This window comes from Bombina bombina, chromosome 5 (genome assembly GCF_027579735.1).
Source record: "Bombina bombina isolate aBomBom1 chromosome 5, aBomBom1.pri, whole genome shotgun sequence".
Taxonomy (NCBI): domain Eukaryota; kingdom Metazoa; phylum Chordata; class Amphibia; order Anura; family Bombinatoridae; genus Bombina; species Bombina bombina.
Window position 1 is genome coordinate 291,003,202 of NC_069503.1, and position 16,809 is coordinate 291,020,010.

Consider the following 16,809-nt stretch of genomic DNA (forward strand, 5'->3'; position numbering starts at 1 on the left):
CAGTGAAGGCTCAAGCATTTCTGAAATGTGTTTCAGATCTAGAGTTGGCTGGAGTAATTATGCCAGTTCCAGTTCTGGAACAGGGGCTGGGGTTTTACTCAAATCTTTTCATTGTACCAAAGAAGGAGAATTCCTTCAGACCAGTTCTGGATTTAAAAATATTCAATCATTATGTAAGGATACCAACATTCAAGATGGTAACTATAAGGACTATTCTGCCTTTTGTTCAGCAAGGGAATTATATGTCCACAATAGATTTACAGGACGCATATCTGCATATTCCGATTCATCCAGATCACTATCAGTTTCTGAGATTCTCTTTCCTAGACAAGCATTACCAGTTTGTGGTTCTGCCGTTTGGCCTAGCAACAGCTCCAAGGATTTTTACAAAGGTTCTCGGTGCCCTTCTCTCTGTAATCAGAAAACAGGGTATTGTGGTATTTCCTTATTTGGACGATATCTTGGTACTTGCTCAGTCTTCACATTTAGCAGAATCTCATACGAATCAACTTGTATTGTTTCTTCGAGAACATGGTTGGAGGATCAATTTACCAAAAAGTTCATTGATTCCTCAGACAAGGGTAACTTTTTTAGGTTTTCAGATAGATTCAGTATCCATGACTCTGTCTCTGACATACAAGAGACGTCTAAAATTGGTTTCAGCTTGTCGAAACCTTCAGTCTCAATCATTCCCTTCGGTAGCCTTATGCATGGAAATTCTAGGTCTTATGACTGCTGCATCGGACGCGATCCACTTTGCTCGTTTTCACATGCGACCTCTTCAGCTCTGTATGCTGAACCAGTGGTGCAGGGATTATACAAAGATATCTCAATTAATATCTTTAAAACCGATTGTACGACAATCTCTGACGTGGTGGACAGACCACCATCGTTTAGTTCAGGGGGCTTCTTTTGTTCTTCCGACCTGGACTGTGATTTCAACAGATGCAAGTCTGACAGGTTGGGGAGCCGTTTGGGGGTTTCTGACAGCACAAGGGGTTTGGGAATCTCAAGAGGTGAGATTACCAATCAACATTTTGGAACTCCGTGCAATTTTCAGAGCTCTTCAGTCATGGCCTCTTCTAAAGAGAGAGTCGTTCATTTGTTTTCAGACGGACAATGTCACAACCGTGGCATATGTCAATCATCAAGGAGGGATTCACAGTCCTCTGGCTATGAAAGAAGTATCTCGAATACTGGTATGGGCGGAATCCAGCTCCTGTCTAATTTCTGCGGTTCATATCCCAGGTATAGACAATTGGGAAGCGGATTATCTCAGTCGCCAAACGTTACATCCGGGCGAATGGTCTCTTCACCCAGAGGTATTTCTTCAGATTGTTCAAATGTGGGGACTTCCAGAAATAGATCTGATGGCTTCTCATCTAAACAAGAAGCTTCCCAGGTATCTGTCCAGATCCAGGGATCCTCAAGCGGAGGCAGTGGATGCATTGTCACTTCCTTGGAAGTATCATCCTGCCTATATCTTTCCGCCTCTAGTTCTTCTTCCAAGAGTGATTTCCAAGATTCTAAAGGAGTGTTCGTTTGTTCTGCTGGTGGCTCCAGCATGGCCTCACAGGTTTTGGTATGCGGATCTTGTCCGGATGGCCACTTGCCAACCGTGGACTCTTCCGTTAAGACCAGACCTTCTATCACAAGGTCCTTTTTTCCATCAGGATCTCAAATCCTTAAATTTGAAGGTATGGAGATTGAACGCTTGATTCTCAGTCATAGAGGTTTCTCTGACTCTGTGATTAATACTATGTTGCAGGCTCGTAAATCTGTATCTAGGAAGATATATTATCGAGTCTGGAAGATTTACATTTCTTGGTGTTTTTCTCATCATTTTTCTTGGCATTCTTTTCGAATTCCTAGAATTTTACAGTTTCTTCAGGATGGTTTGGATAAAGGTTTGTCTGCAAGTTCCTTGAAAGGACAAATCTCTGCTCTTTCTGTTCTTTTTCACAGAAAGATTGCTAGTCTTCCTGATATTCATTGTTTTGTACAAGCTTTGGTTCGTATAAAACCTGTCATTAAGTCAATCTCTCCTCCGTGGAGTTTGAATTTGGTTCTGAGGGCTCTTCAAGCTCCTCCGTTTGAACCTATGCATTCGCTGGACATTAAATTACTTTCTTGGAAAGTTTTGTTTCTTTTGGCATCTCTTCTGCTAGAAGAGTTTCTGAATTATCTGCTCTTTCTTGTGAGTCTCCTTTTCTGATTTTTCATCAGGATAAGGCGGTGTTGCGAACTTCTTTTAAATTTTTACCTAAGGTTGTGAATTCTAACAACATTAGTAGAGAAATTGTGGTTCCTTCATTGTGTCCTAATCCTAAGAATTCTAAGGAAAAGTCATTGCATTCTTTGGATGTAGTTAGAGCTTTGAAATATTATGTTGAAGCTACTAAGGATTTCCGAAAGACTTCTAGTCTATTTGTTATCTTTTCCGGTTCTAGGAAAGGTCAGAAGGCTTCTGCCATTTCTTTGGCATCTTGATTAAAATCTTTGATTCATCATGCTTATGTCGAGTCGGGTAAAACTCCGCCTCAAAGGATTACAGCTCATTCTACTAGGTCAGTTTCTACTTCCTGGGCGTTTAGGAATGAAGCTTCTGTTGATCAGATTTGCAAAGCAGCCACTTGGTCTTCTTTGCATACTTTTACTAAATTCTACCATTTTGATGTGTTTTCTTCTTCTGAAGCAGTTTTTGGTAGAAAAGTACTTCAGGCAGCTGTTTCAGTTTGATTCTTCTGCTTATGATTTCAGTTTTTTTCATCATAAGATTTAAACTTTGTTTTGGGTGTGGATTTTTTTCAGCGGAATTGGCTGTCTTTATTTTATCCCTCCCTCTCTAGTGACTCTTGCGTGGAAGATCCACATCTTGGGTAGTCATTATCCCATACGTCACTAGCTCATGGACTCTTGCTAATTACATGAAAGAAAACATAATTTATGTAAGAACTTACCTGATAAATTCATTTCTTTCATATTAGCAAGAGTCCATGAGGCCCACCCTTTTTTGTGGTGGTTATGATATTTTTGTATAAAGCACAATTATTCCAATTCCTTATTTTTTATGCTTCGCACTTTTTTCTTATCACCCCACTTCTTGGCTATACGTTAAACTGATTTGTGGGTGTGGTGAGGGGTGTATTTATAGGCATTTTGAGGTTTGGGAAACTTTGCCCCTCCTGGTAGGAATGTATATCCCATACGTCACTAGCTCATGGACTCTTGCTAATATGAAAGAAATGAATTTATCAGGTAAGTTCTTACATAAATTATGTTTTTTCAACTTCGAATACTGCCTTACTTTTGTGTCAGTCTAAGAACTTGTCATCTATCCAGAGTTCCTGTTCCAGGGATCTGCTCTGCAACCACTAGCCACCGGGGGTGACGTCACTTCCCTTCCTCTCTGAATCCAGCATTCCATGCTGCTTGCCAACGGTAAGAGCAAACTCTGGTAAAGTTTCTTATGTGCACATTTCCAGAAAATGAATATAAGAAATAAGAATCTAGAGTAGATAATGTTGAATAAAAGATGCAATGCTTTATTGACCATTAATTAAAAGCCACAACATGGGTGGTATCAAAGTGGGATGCCTAGAAAGCAAGCTTACGCATTTCGGCCATAGCCTTACTCAAAGCTTGTTAAAATACACTCACAGCTGTGTGGCAGTATTTTGAGCATGTGTGTCAGTCACTTTGTCACATAAGGCAAGCCCACTTGTGACGTCACAGACAGCAGTGCCTTCTATACCAGCACGATCGGACGAGGAAAAACAAGGGAATATCAGGCGATTGGCGAACAGGCTATGTTATACCCAGAGAGGAACTCTGGATAACGGAAGTGAGAGGATGCCCAGGACCGCCTTTTGACGCCTGACTCCCACAAAGGAAGGCTGACAGTGAGAACCCATGTTATACCTTGTTTGTGCTCTTATGTATAACACTCTCAGCTGAAGCATTTTTCATGTGAAGACCTCACATCTCGCTCTAGGGCACATAGTGCTTAACGTACAGAACATTCAGAGCAACATCAGCTAACAGATTGTTACACGAAAGTGTGGGGAGGCACTTTATTAGGGAGCTCAGTATATTACTTTATCCCCCAAACATACAACATGGATTGCCACTGATGTGATTCGATGCCTGCTACTATCTGTATATAAACATTTGTGACACACACAATCAACACTATTTTATAATCCCATAGCAAGTCTCCCCTCTCTCCTTTAAAGGGACATTTCGATTTAGAGGGGGACTGTAGATTTTTTTCACTTTTTTAGCATCTTCACCTCCTTAATCTTTGATCACTTTAGACACATTTCCAGAATCCATATTGTTGAAATCACGAACCCCAGGACATAAACGAGCACCTTCAGTTTACTCCTGTTACCTTCCATAAGGTATCTTGTTGTAATCCAGGGAGAGTAAGAGGCTTTTGCAATGTTTCCGTTTTCCTACAGCATATGTATAATGAAACATTGCATCTAATATGCCTGAATAATATTCTACCACTTAAAGCAACAAGTATCTAAATATTATCATTTAGTAACATATGAAATAAGGTGATCCTTTGCTTGAACGATAAATAGGTAAATCAGCAGTTGTGATTCTATGTTCTTTTATGTACAGATCTCCATAATAAGCTAAAGCACAATATAACAAGTGTCTTGTTCTCAAAAAGCTCCCGCATTGTCCAAATAAATCTTTTTTACACATAGAGTTGAACTAGCATCATCATCCTATGGAGGATGGTCCATAAAATCAATCTCTGAAAGTGAAATTTAGGTCTTTGTTCAGATGTAGATACATATCTATTATTATTCAAGATTGAAAGGACTGGCTCAGGAATATAGGTTCTTTCTAACAGTGTGAATATTATGTGTAAACATGAAAAGCCCAGTGAATTCAGGCCATTAGTAAAATGTCTTCTTCTATATTACAGGACATGTAAGAAATGCTGGCTATCTCCGATTCACATACTGTTTATCAAAGGAAGGCTGAACATGGAGCACAATATCTTGGTTGGAGATTATGAAGGTTGTTGACAAGGTAAAGACAAATAAGTAATAGATTTAAATAAGGTATATTAGATCAGAATCTGATAAAGCTCTAGACAAATAAATTACGAGAGAGATGGTCAAGCAGAATATGAATTATATCACTGAGAAAAATGATCCAGCAGGAATGAACTAGCAGGACCAACACACTGGTTTATGTACAGCAGAATATGATAAGCAAAGAGCTAAGCAGGATGGCTGGGCAAGTCAGAGCAGCAACTGGCAGAAGCTACCAGGAGGGAGATGTTTGCATTGTTATTCAGAAGAGTGCATCAGAAGCGGAGTACAAGTTTAACGTGAAGTTAAATTATGCAGATGTGCCTGTCTGGAGTGAATATAATAGAGAAAAAGTGCAAATGGGGTTTATAGAAGATACATAATCAGACATTCCACTACATACCTCCACTGACACTCATCTGTATGTGGTCTGACTTCCCTAAGATCCAAGGCCTTGCTAAGGAAGTGGAAGACTGCAACCAGGTGTTAAATGTGCATTTTATATCTTCTTCAGTCATTTTCTTTTCCTACAAAGTCAAAGGTAAAATGATGATTGTCTATGAAATCAAATTCCCCAAATTAAACAATGTGACACTTATAACCTTCTATACAAAAATATTCAACCTGTTGTACGTTCTGGGTTAGGATGTTCTCACATAACGTGTAATATTGCTTCTAAATCAATCTATTCTTTCAATACATAAACAATGGCATTCCCTACTTAACAGTGTTTGATTGAAAAGTACAACAGGTTCTGGGAGGAGAGGTTTACACAGAATTTCCATAAAATGAGTATAACATTAAAAAGGTGGCCAAAAAACATGTCAAACTAAACTTTGCTCCTTCTAAAGACCTTTTAATTAAATGTTCTTTTCCAACCATCAATCACCTGGTTTAAGGTTTACGTTCAATCACACTTCAAGTTCTATTAACAAAAAATAGTAATAAAAAAGGTAATAGCTGTTTATGAGATCAGAAGCTGCACACAATGGTAATTGTAATAAGAGTCCCTTACCTAGAACTCCTTCACTTACCAAAATAAAAAAAAATAGTAAAAATGTTTAAAGATGTTTACAAATGGTGATGGCAAAGACTATGGGGTTTTAAGCCAGGAATTTCAACTATAACCAAAAACCCTGATATTTCCCATATTGTGCGAATTTTTATGTAAATAAGTTTGATACATCTCTAGAAGATCAGTAGTTTAACCATGTATAAACGAAAGCATGCTTAAAGGGACAGTCTAGTCAAAATTAAACTTTCATTATTCAGATAGGACATGTAATTTACTTTTATCATCAAATTTACTTTTTTCTCTTGGTATTCTTAGTTTAAACTAAACCTAGGTAGGCTCATATGCTAATTTCTAAGCCCTTGAGGGCTGCCTCTTATCACATGCTTTTTAAATTGTTTTTCACAACAAAAGACTTGGTAGTTCACGTGGGCCATATAGATAACACTGTGTTCAGGCACAGAAAGTTATTTAAGATTTAGCACAACACAATGCTAAATGCTAGACAATAGATAATAAACAGTCACAGTCATGTGATCAGGGGGCTGAAAGAAGGTTCTTAGATACAAGGTAATCACAGAGGTAAAAGGTATATTAATATAACTGTGTTGGTTATGCAAAACTGGGGAATGGGTAATAAAGGGATTATCTATCTTTTAAAACAATAACAATTATATTGTAGACTGTCCCTTTAAGATTTAAAGCAATAGTATTAAAATACGCACATGGACTAAACATCTGTAAGAGCAGTGTATGCAATGAAATGCTTTTTAAAAGCATTTCCCCCTTCAAAATTTGTAAAAGCCACAATTTTTTTGACTAATTACTCACAAAAGACATCTTTGGTTGCACAACAAGCGATGTTGGAATTTTCGGAAAGGAGTCACAGGACTGTATTCTTACTGCTGATGAAACATTAATGTTCAGTTTCTTTTTCAAACTCTCTGGAATCTGGGAAGATATGAAAAAGCGACACTGTAAAAATGATCATTTCTCATTTGAAGTTTTCTATCATTCTCGTATGGATGTGTATATATACGAGTGCATTAATGGGTTTGCATGCACATTAATATTTTAAAAGTTAGATTTAGATTATAGTTGCTGCAAATCATTTATAAAGCTATACATATAAATGAATATAGGAGTTGCATACACATAAGCCACAATGCATATCGTCTATTACAACTCTTCAATAATACACTGGAATACGGTTTTATGCTGCACATGTTTTAACACACTTATTAAGATTAAATCAAGGGTGTATTTTTCCGTACTGCCGGAACTTTTTTTTTCATTGCCTGTAGTGTGGTGTAGCGGTCCCACCCGCTCCCACCCTCCTTCAGCGATGGGTCTCTCACCGGCCTCCCTCCTTAACCTTCCACCCATCAACGATCCGCACCACCACTGTCCGATGCAGAGAGCATCAGTAACTCTGCAACTCTATTTCTGCAGTGTCCCACTCGTAAGGGCATGAAGAAACAGCGCAATCTCGCTATTTTTAGCGAGATCACAGCAGAGAGAAGCCCAGGACTACAGCGATGTACTGGGTACGTCGCTGGTCCTTAAAGTGAAGGTCAATTTTCATGTGAAAGTGCCCGGTTTTTAAAAAACTATTAAAAACAGGGGCACTTTCATTCATGAAAATTGACATTTCAGCTGTTTTTTTTTAAATATACCTACCTTTTCTTTTTGAAGCCGCTCCAATGCTTCACCAGCCCGTCGCAAGCCTCTTCATACGTCTGCAATGACGATTCCGGCATCCTCCAATCACTGCTTCCCCCCCGGGGTAATCATTTCCTGAGGAAACCGGTTTCGTCATTGCTGGGTAAGTAAACCAGGAAGAAGCAGGCGGGGCATCGTTTCAGAACGGCGATCCGGCGTTTCAGAAGAACAAGGTAAGTATTTTTAAAATATGGTGTCATGCCAATTTTCATGAATGAAAGTGCCCGTTTTTAATAGTATTTTTAAAAACCGGGCACTTTCACATGAAAATTGACCTTCACTTTAAGGGCATAACGACTTGCGTCGTACAGGGTATGGTGCTGTTTGTTAACAGGTTAAGATATACATGTTGGGAATGGGAGGTTTAGGGGGACAACAAATGCCCCATTATCTAAGGCAACACAAGAAATATTCACACCACTGGATTATGACACCCACATTTTTTTCTTTTATGATTCAGATAGAGCATGCAATTTTAGGCAACTTTTTAATTTAGTCCTATTATCAAATTTTCTTTATTGCCTTGCTATCTTTATTTGAAAAAGCAGGAATTTAAGTTTAGGAGCTAGTCCATTTTTGGTTCAGCACTCTGGGTAGCGTTTGATGATTGGTGCTGATGCACACTTCTTAAATTCAATGGGGTGAGCAATATGGCATATTTACTGCTGAATAACTGAAGGACTGGAGTAGCCATTGCAGGAAATAATCAAGCATCCAAAGCCGTGCTAAACTTGTATTTAACATGCAATTTATTAGTTAAAGGCCAGTTAATACATTTCACTGTACTAATTTAGATGAAATTATGTTTAAATAAACAACGTTCATTATGCAAGTTGTAATTTGACTATTATAAGTATTAAGTTAATTAAATCAAACTGGCAGAATGCAGCATTATTTATTTATTTTTAGAAACTGGCTGAGGGGTAAGCAGGGGCATCTGCATTTGGACACGTTGACTAATAAAAACAGAGAAAGTTATACCCAATTAGTATATAACAAATAAATAGTAAAGTTACATAAAAAAGGTAACAGCCACAAAATGCCAGAAGAATGCTCTTGAATAATATACAAAAAAAAGTAGGTAAATAGTAGCCATTGCTTATATATTATGCCCCGAGATACTGAACTATAATATTTTGACGTAGCTCCCCCTTCCTACTACTTAATTTATAAATTCAAATAATTTCTCATTAAATATATAATTAAATTTCTGATCAGTATACTGTGTCCACTAGAAATATTTGCGAAGCTTCCTGCAGACTGACCCAAACTTTTCCAACATGCGTATTGCCATTCTTTATATCATACTCAATGACGTCTTTGAGATCCTCAAAGCCATGCCACACAATCTTGACAAAGGTATTGGTTTTCTTAATACTGCCAGTCTTCTCCTTGTTTTTCTCAGTGGTTCCAAAATCCTTCTTTTTCCCTGATGTGTCATTACTATTTTTGGCATTTTCTTTTCGCCTTTTTGGAGATGGTAGCTCTGAAATTTTTCCAAATGTTGCTACAACTTCTGGTGTTACACCAGGGGGTTCTGGATACCATAAGAAAACATGAACAGTATTATCATTGCAATTGTCAGCATAGGCTTGACTATTCCCAATATGGTCGGGTACTTTCTTTGATACCCTGAAAACTCCTTCAACTTCAACACCTCTGAGTGAAGTCCTCAGAAATAGTTCTTTATCGCTAAGAGACTCTGAATTATTCTTTCCTAATACACGAAAAATAAAATTTCTAAGAGTATTCCAAATACTGGAGTCCGCAAGCGTGGTATCTGGACAGTCAGGTCCACTCTCTTGCTCAGATGGTAAATATTCTCTGCTTCTCTCAACTGTTCCACTTGCTTTCTGCTCTAGCTCTCTGTGACTGGATCCTTCATATAAATCATCAGTTCTAGAAGAAGAATAAATGCCAAAGTCTCTGCTTTTTGGAGAGATAATTAGCTCAGTCAGAGGTTCTAATCTGCCATAACTTGCAGATGGACTTAATGTACCTAGAAAAAGAAAAAAAATATCAGGTGCGAAATACAATTAATATTTTAAAACAAGCATAGCCATATTTTCCAGTAAACATTAAAATCTTTAAAAAAAAAAAAAAATACACAAACGTTTTTATTAATTCAATTATTTTAATGACATGAAATTCAATTTTTTTCTTTTATGATTTAGATAAAGCATTCAATTTTAAACAACAATTTACTTCTATTATCAAATTTTCCTGTAAGCTCACGACTGCATGTGTCTGAAGCACTATACGGCAGCAGTTTTTCAAGAATGTTACCCATTTGCATGAGTACTAGATGGTTGCACTATTTCCTGACATGCAGTGCTCCAGACACCTATGTAGGTATCTCTTCAACAAAGAATACCATGGGAACAAAGAAAATGGTAATCATTGCATCAAACATATATACGATGCGCTGTAATTCCCTATCTTCACTATATGTTACTTTTTGTTTTTTTTAAACCCGGACAGTGCTGATCTGGGAGCTGTTTCTGGAGGGAAATGTGTTGAGTGGGACTCTCCAGTGGGTTTTGGTTGTCAGAGTGAGGGGGGGTTGTAAGGTCCGGGCCATGAGCTCTCAGGCTAAAGGGGGGCAGGAAAAAAATGCTAGGTGGTGACCGAGCCGATCCTGGACTTGATTGCTTCCGAAGCAGATGAGCCTGCTGTATGTGCAGTATCTCGGATGAGGGGCACTAGCATGGAGTAAGAGAAATATATAGCTCTTTTGTGACATATGCAATATACGAAAGGGTCCCCGTGGGTATACAAGCTGTTAATATCTATTATATTTAATTACTGTAAATATATTTATATGTAGAGGGGGTTGAAAATATTGCCTGGAAATGAGCTTGAATATATTTATGTATTTGTGCAGATGTAACAACCCCTAGATGATGCTGTTAAGGGGATATAACTTGCACCATAGTGAGACAGAATGTGGAATGGCAGTACAGGGTTTTAACAGCGCTTTCAGAGGAGGTAATCCGCATACATTTAGGGAAAAGAAGGAAAAAATATATATTTCCTATGTTAGAACTGTATTCAATTGTAAATGATAGTCGATAATACCCGCTCACCTGTGGTATGTATACATACATACACAGGCATACCTCATTTTATGAGATATTATTTATATATATATATATATATATATATATATATATATATATATATATATATATATATATATATATATACACACATATATACATACATACACACACACACACACAGGCATACCTCATTTTATTGCGCTTCACTTTATTGCGCTTCACAGATATTGCTCTTTTTACAAATTGAAGGTTTCTGGCAACCCTGTGTTGAGCAAGTCTTTTGGCGGCCAAGCCAATCCTGTGACCAAACTTTATTGCTTCCGAAGTGGATGAGCCTGCTGTGTGTGCAGTATCTCAGGTGAGGACGGAAGTGTTTCCAGGGAGAGGGTGGTGGGAGTGTCATGGTCTGGGCCTGCATGAGTGCTGCCGGCACTGGGGAGCTACAGTTCATTGAGGGAACCATGAATGCCAACATGTACTGTGACATACTGAAGCAGAGCAAGATCCCCTCCCTTCAAAGACTGGGCCGCAGGGCAGAATTTCAACATGATAACGACTCCAAACACACCTCCAAGACGACCACTGCCTGGCTAAAGAAGTTGAGGGTAAAGGTAATGGACTGGCCAAGCATGTCTCCAGACCTAAACCCTATTGAGCATCTGTGGGGCATCCAAAAAATGGAAGGTGGGGGAGCGCAGGGCCTCTAACATCCACCAGCTCCATGATGTCGTCATGGAGGATTGGAAGAGGACTCCAGTGGCAAACTGTGAAGCTCTGGTGAACTCCATTCCCAAGAGGGTTAAGGCAGTTGCCAACGGTTTAGACATTAATGGCTGTGTGTTGAGTTATTTTGAGTGGACTGCAAATTTACACTGTTATACAGGCTGTACACTCACTACTTTACATTGTAGCAAATAGTGAGGAACCGAAATGGAAATTCTGGACCGAAACCGAATCCGAAAATCCGGGATGCACTTGGCCGAAAACCGAAACTGATACCGAAAATGTATTTTTTCAAATTATTTTTTTTTTAGTTTTTTTTTTTGCATAATTAGAGCCAATAAAAAAAAGCCCACACTTTTATTGAAAGTAACACACTAAAATTGGACAAAAATATCTTAAAACAATAATATGCTACACAATAATTTTACCAAGAAAAAAAAAAAAAAAAAAAACAGGCAAAAAATGCAATTTTCGACCAAAATGACCAAAATTTTGTTGCATCCCTACTTAAAACAATTAGAAATATCAATATACTGTTTTATTCTTCATTTAGTACTATGTAACAATCATATTTAACAGGTTTTTTTTTACCAATTATCCAAATAAAGTATAATCCTAGAAAACTCATTGTATGCAGAACAGTAAGTGAAGTAATAAACTTAAACAGCAGCTCTAGGCTAGCATCAAATTTGAAATATGCTACACAATAAGTTTACCGAAACTAACAGGCAAAAAAAAACGAAAAACGAAATAGCCAAAAATGCAATTTTCGGCCGAAACTTTCTGCGGCCGAAATTTCTGTGCATCCCTAGTAGCAAAGTGTAATTTCTTCAGTGTTGTCACAAGAAAAGATAAAATAAAATATTTACAAACATGTGAGTGGTGTACTCACTTTTGTGAGATACTGTATACACACACACATATACAGTATATACAAAACAAATAAAGTCACATACATACATATACACACAGTTTACTATTGTACAAGTCTAATAATACAAGTGTGCATCCTTAATTGTCATAACTACTGTAGTAATTTCCTTATCATGGAAGAAATTACTAAAAAATGTATTTCAATCAGGAATAGAATAAATGTTAATGCAAACTTTGGTGCATTCTACTGTGTCTGTGTGACTAACATCAATATAACCTAAACTGGCACTTTAGAAGTAAGGTAAATAACTAGAAAAACTTGAAAGAACAAGAACTCCTCTATGATTTTCACATATCTGTCAAATTATATGGAAGTTGATGCAGTAGATTTTCCTGTAGTGTTGTCAAAAATTCTTAGATGACAAAAATTGGAAAATTTTAGTTTTACTTTTAAAGGGACAGGAAACCCCATATATTTATTTCATAATTCGGATAGCACATATAATTTAACAACTTTCTAATTTACTTTTATCCCTAAATTTGATTCATTCTCTTGTTAGCCTTTGCTGAAGGAACAACATTGCACTTCCAACAGCTAGCTGAACACATCTAGTTAGCTAATCACAAGAGACAAATGTGTGCAGGAACCAATCACTAGCTAACCCTCACTAGTGTAGGATATGGGTGTATCAACAATGGATACCAAGACAATAAAGCACATTTGAAAATAGAAGTGATTTTAAAAGTATCTTAAAATGGATATGAAACCCAATGTTTTTCTTTCATCATTCAGATAGATAATGCAATTTTAAGCAACTTTCTAATTTTCTCCTATTATAAGTTTTTCTGTGTTCTCTTTGTAACTTTATTTGAAAAGCAGGAATGTAAGCTTAGGAGACGGCCCATTTTTGGTTCAGCACCTGGGTAGTGCTTGCTAATTGGTGGCAAGTTTTCTTGCAGGATAACCTTGTACATGGCTTGTGTCCTTCACAAAAATAAATCTGCGCGATTCCAGCATTGCTGAAGCACCCCCAGATCATCACCGATCCTCCAATAAATTTCACAGTGGGTGCGAGACACTGTGGCTTGCACACGCCTCTCCAGGTCTACATCTAACCATTAGATGACCAGGTGATGGGCAAAGCTGAAAACTGGACTTATCAGAGAAGATCACTTTGCTCCAGTCCTCTAAGGTCTAATCCTTATGGTCTTTTGCAAACCTCAGCCTGGCTCTTCTTTGCTTCTCATTGATGAAGAGCTTTTTTCTAGCTTTGCATGACTTCAGCCTTGCCCCTAGAAGCCTGTTTCAAACCAACCTCGCCGTGCACTTTACCCAAGCTGCCGTATGCCATTCTTTTTGTAGGCCACTTGATGTAATCCTACAGTTGTTGAGTGACATTTAAATGAGTTGGCGGTCATCCCGGGCAGTAGAGAGTCGTTTTCGCCCTCTGACAGTCTGTAGCTTTGTTGTCCCCAATGTCTACTGCTTGACCTTGTTCTTATGAACTGCCGACTTTTTCTTTTAAGCATGGAAGCAACGTGACTCTCACTTTATCCCTCTGCCAGTAAAGCCAGAATTGAATCCTTCCTTTCCTCAGGGTTATCCTATTAAATATTGATTTCTGAACTCTTCCTAAGTATTGTGTTGTTTACAAATGAATATGAACTTTTTATTTGCATTATTCGTGATCTGAAAACACTACATCTTTTTTTGTTATTTTGAACACATTTTTACAAACAAACAGATATTTTTTTTAAATACATTTAATTATTATATTGAAAGGTTTTAATAAAGAAGATTTTCCATAGTGTTCCTGTTTGTGCCTTTAGCGGAACTGAGACTTTGAGACATGAGAGTAAAACTGAGCTCTTAAAGGGACATTCCAGTCAAAATTTAAATGCACATGGATGAATTACATCTTTGAATAGAAACAGATTTGCAATACACATGTTTTGGCAAAAATGCTTTCAGTAAAACTTATCACTGTTTTAGTGTTAACATTTTTTTCTGCACATGCATGCGAAGCATAGCTAGATATTCTCAGTGCACCAGCATTTTAAATATGGCAGCTGCTAAGAGTGCAAATGGGGCTTGTATCAGCAATTGACAACCTGAGTCATTACCAGATGGTACAAGCACCTTAGGCTCTCTGAGAAAGTGCTGTGTTTAAAATGCTGGTGCACAGTGCATACTTAAATACACTTTTAAAACAGCTATAAACCAATTACAACGTCAGCAGCCTCAGCTTGCAAGTGGTTTATAAAGCTTGTAAACCTATTTTTAATTATTTTTGATTATTCAGTTGTGTATCCATATGACCTGAGTATTTTTACTATTTACTATCATAGGATGACACCTTTGCCACGAGTCAGTTAGTGAAATTTCTACCCTAGTACATCTGCCCTGGTCAACTGTAAGTACTATTATTTGTGAACTAGAAGCAACAACAGCCCAGCCACAAAGTGGTAGCTCATGCAAATTCACAGAGTGGGGCCACCGAGTAGCACATAAAAATCACTTATCTATTGCGTCACTCACTACAGAGTATAAAACTGCCTCTTGGAAGCAACATTAGCACAAGAACTGTGTGTCGTGTGCGTCATGAAATCTGGGTTTGCATGGTCGAGCATCTATACACAAGTCTCACATAAACATGCACAATGCCAAGCGTCGGCTGGAGTGGTATAAAGCACGCCATCATTGAAGCAGTAAAAACATATTCTCTGGAGTAATGAATCACTCTTCACTATCTGACAGAAGAATCTAAGGGTGGTGGATGCCAGGAGAACGCTACCTACAGGAATACATAATGCCTTATGTAAAACTTGGTGGAGGAGAAATAATGGTCCGGGGCTGTATTTCAAGGTTTGGGTTGGGCCCCTTTATTTGCAGCCAAGGGTCATCTTAATGCTACAAAAACATTTTAGACAATTTGGTGCTTCCAACTTTGTGGCTACCATTTGCTATTCCATATTAATGTCCATGTTTTGGAATGGGATGTCCATCAAGCTCATATTGTGTGTGTGTGTGTGTGTGTGTGTGTGTGTGTGTGTGTGTGTGTGTGTGTGTGTGTGTGTGTGTGTGTGTATGATTTGCAAAAATATGTATCCCACAAATGAAAGAGCTAAACAAAAGCCATTTGTTTCAAGGACACAATATAAATTCTTGTATATGCTATCTGTAATATCAAATGCTGAAAACACAAAGAGCTGTATCTTTGTTCTGTATCATAGAGCCAAAGAAGCTTCACATTTTTAACCATATTACTCATAAGCTTTCAGCGGTACTAAGGAACGTTACTAATCACATCTTTAGGGGAATTGCAGTTTAAAAAAAATAAATTAAAACATACCTATCTGGATGTAAAGACACGTGTGCAAATCAACCCACACTGGGAACACTGCCTTTGGATATACGATCCGTATCTGATCAAGAAGGTTAATTTCAAGAGCAGAGGCATGGACTTCCTAAAAAAAAGTGATTTTATATTAATATAAATATTTAATACTAATTTATTAGTTTGTTTTACTTATGAATACATTCATGCAATACAAAATGTACTTATTTCAGCAAATTCGGATAATTGGTATACCTACCAGAATATTAAACACCTCTACATTTTGTGTAAGAGGCCAAAAGGCTAATTTGGTAGTTCTTTAAATCAGCAACTTAGTACACCAGCTATTGATTTGCAGCATTTTGAAGAACATTTAGGCTAAAGTATTTGCTTTTTGGCTTTTCCAAGTATTTTTGAACAAGCACAATTTTTACACAAAAGCAAAAGGTATTAAATATCCCTTTAAATATAGGGATATATTACTAAGAAGGACTACTATGAGCTTCAACTGTTGTGCAGCTCAAGATAATTTCCTATTTATTTTTTACTACAGTCTTCAGACTGGGCAGTCACAGATCAGAGATGCTTATAATAGGTCTCAAGCCTGTATTATTGTCTATGTTAAATAACATAGAATAAAAGTGACATTGTTATATACCCATTATATACAACCGATTTCTATAAATGGGCTTTTAGACATATTAGAAGGTGGGGTGTCTGTGAAATAACAGTGAGCAGCTGTTGAGAATGGCATTGGACCCTGACAATGCTTCTACTAACATCTATAAAACATGAGCACCATACACAATATAAAGGCTCATGAAAGTGAAAAATAGACTTTCATGATTAAGACAGAATATGTAATTATACAACCATTTTCAATTTACTTCTTTATTAAAGTTACTTTGTTCTCTTGATTTTATTTGTTGAAAAGCAAACCTAGGTAGACTAAGGAGTGATGCTAATGGCTGTCACATGATGCATTAGGAAGGAAAATGTAACTAACCTTTACATTCGTCAGA

The 16,809-nt window shown here is 37.5% G+C and overlaps 1 protein-coding gene across 2 annotated transcripts in view; it reads right to left on the reverse strand.

Moving 5' to 3' along the window:
• PEX1 (peroxisomal biogenesis factor 1) overlaps positions 1-16,809 on the reverse strand; it is a 145,399-nt gene that overhangs the window by 113,097 nt on the left and 15,493 nt on the right. For both annotated transcript variants that reach the window (XM_053714039.1, XM_053714038.1), the window contains exons 4-7: positions 15,803-15,917; positions 9,057-9,790; positions 6,901-7,020; positions 5,461-5,584 (exon numbers count right to left, since the gene is read on the reverse strand). In XM_053714039.1, the coding sequence (XP_053570014.1) occupies positions 5,461-5,584; positions 6,901-7,020; positions 9,057-9,790; positions 15,803-15,917 (1,093 nt within the window). The remainder of the gene's footprint in view (positions 1-5,460; positions 5,585-6,900; positions 7,021-9,056; positions 9,791-15,802; positions 15,918-16,809) is intronic.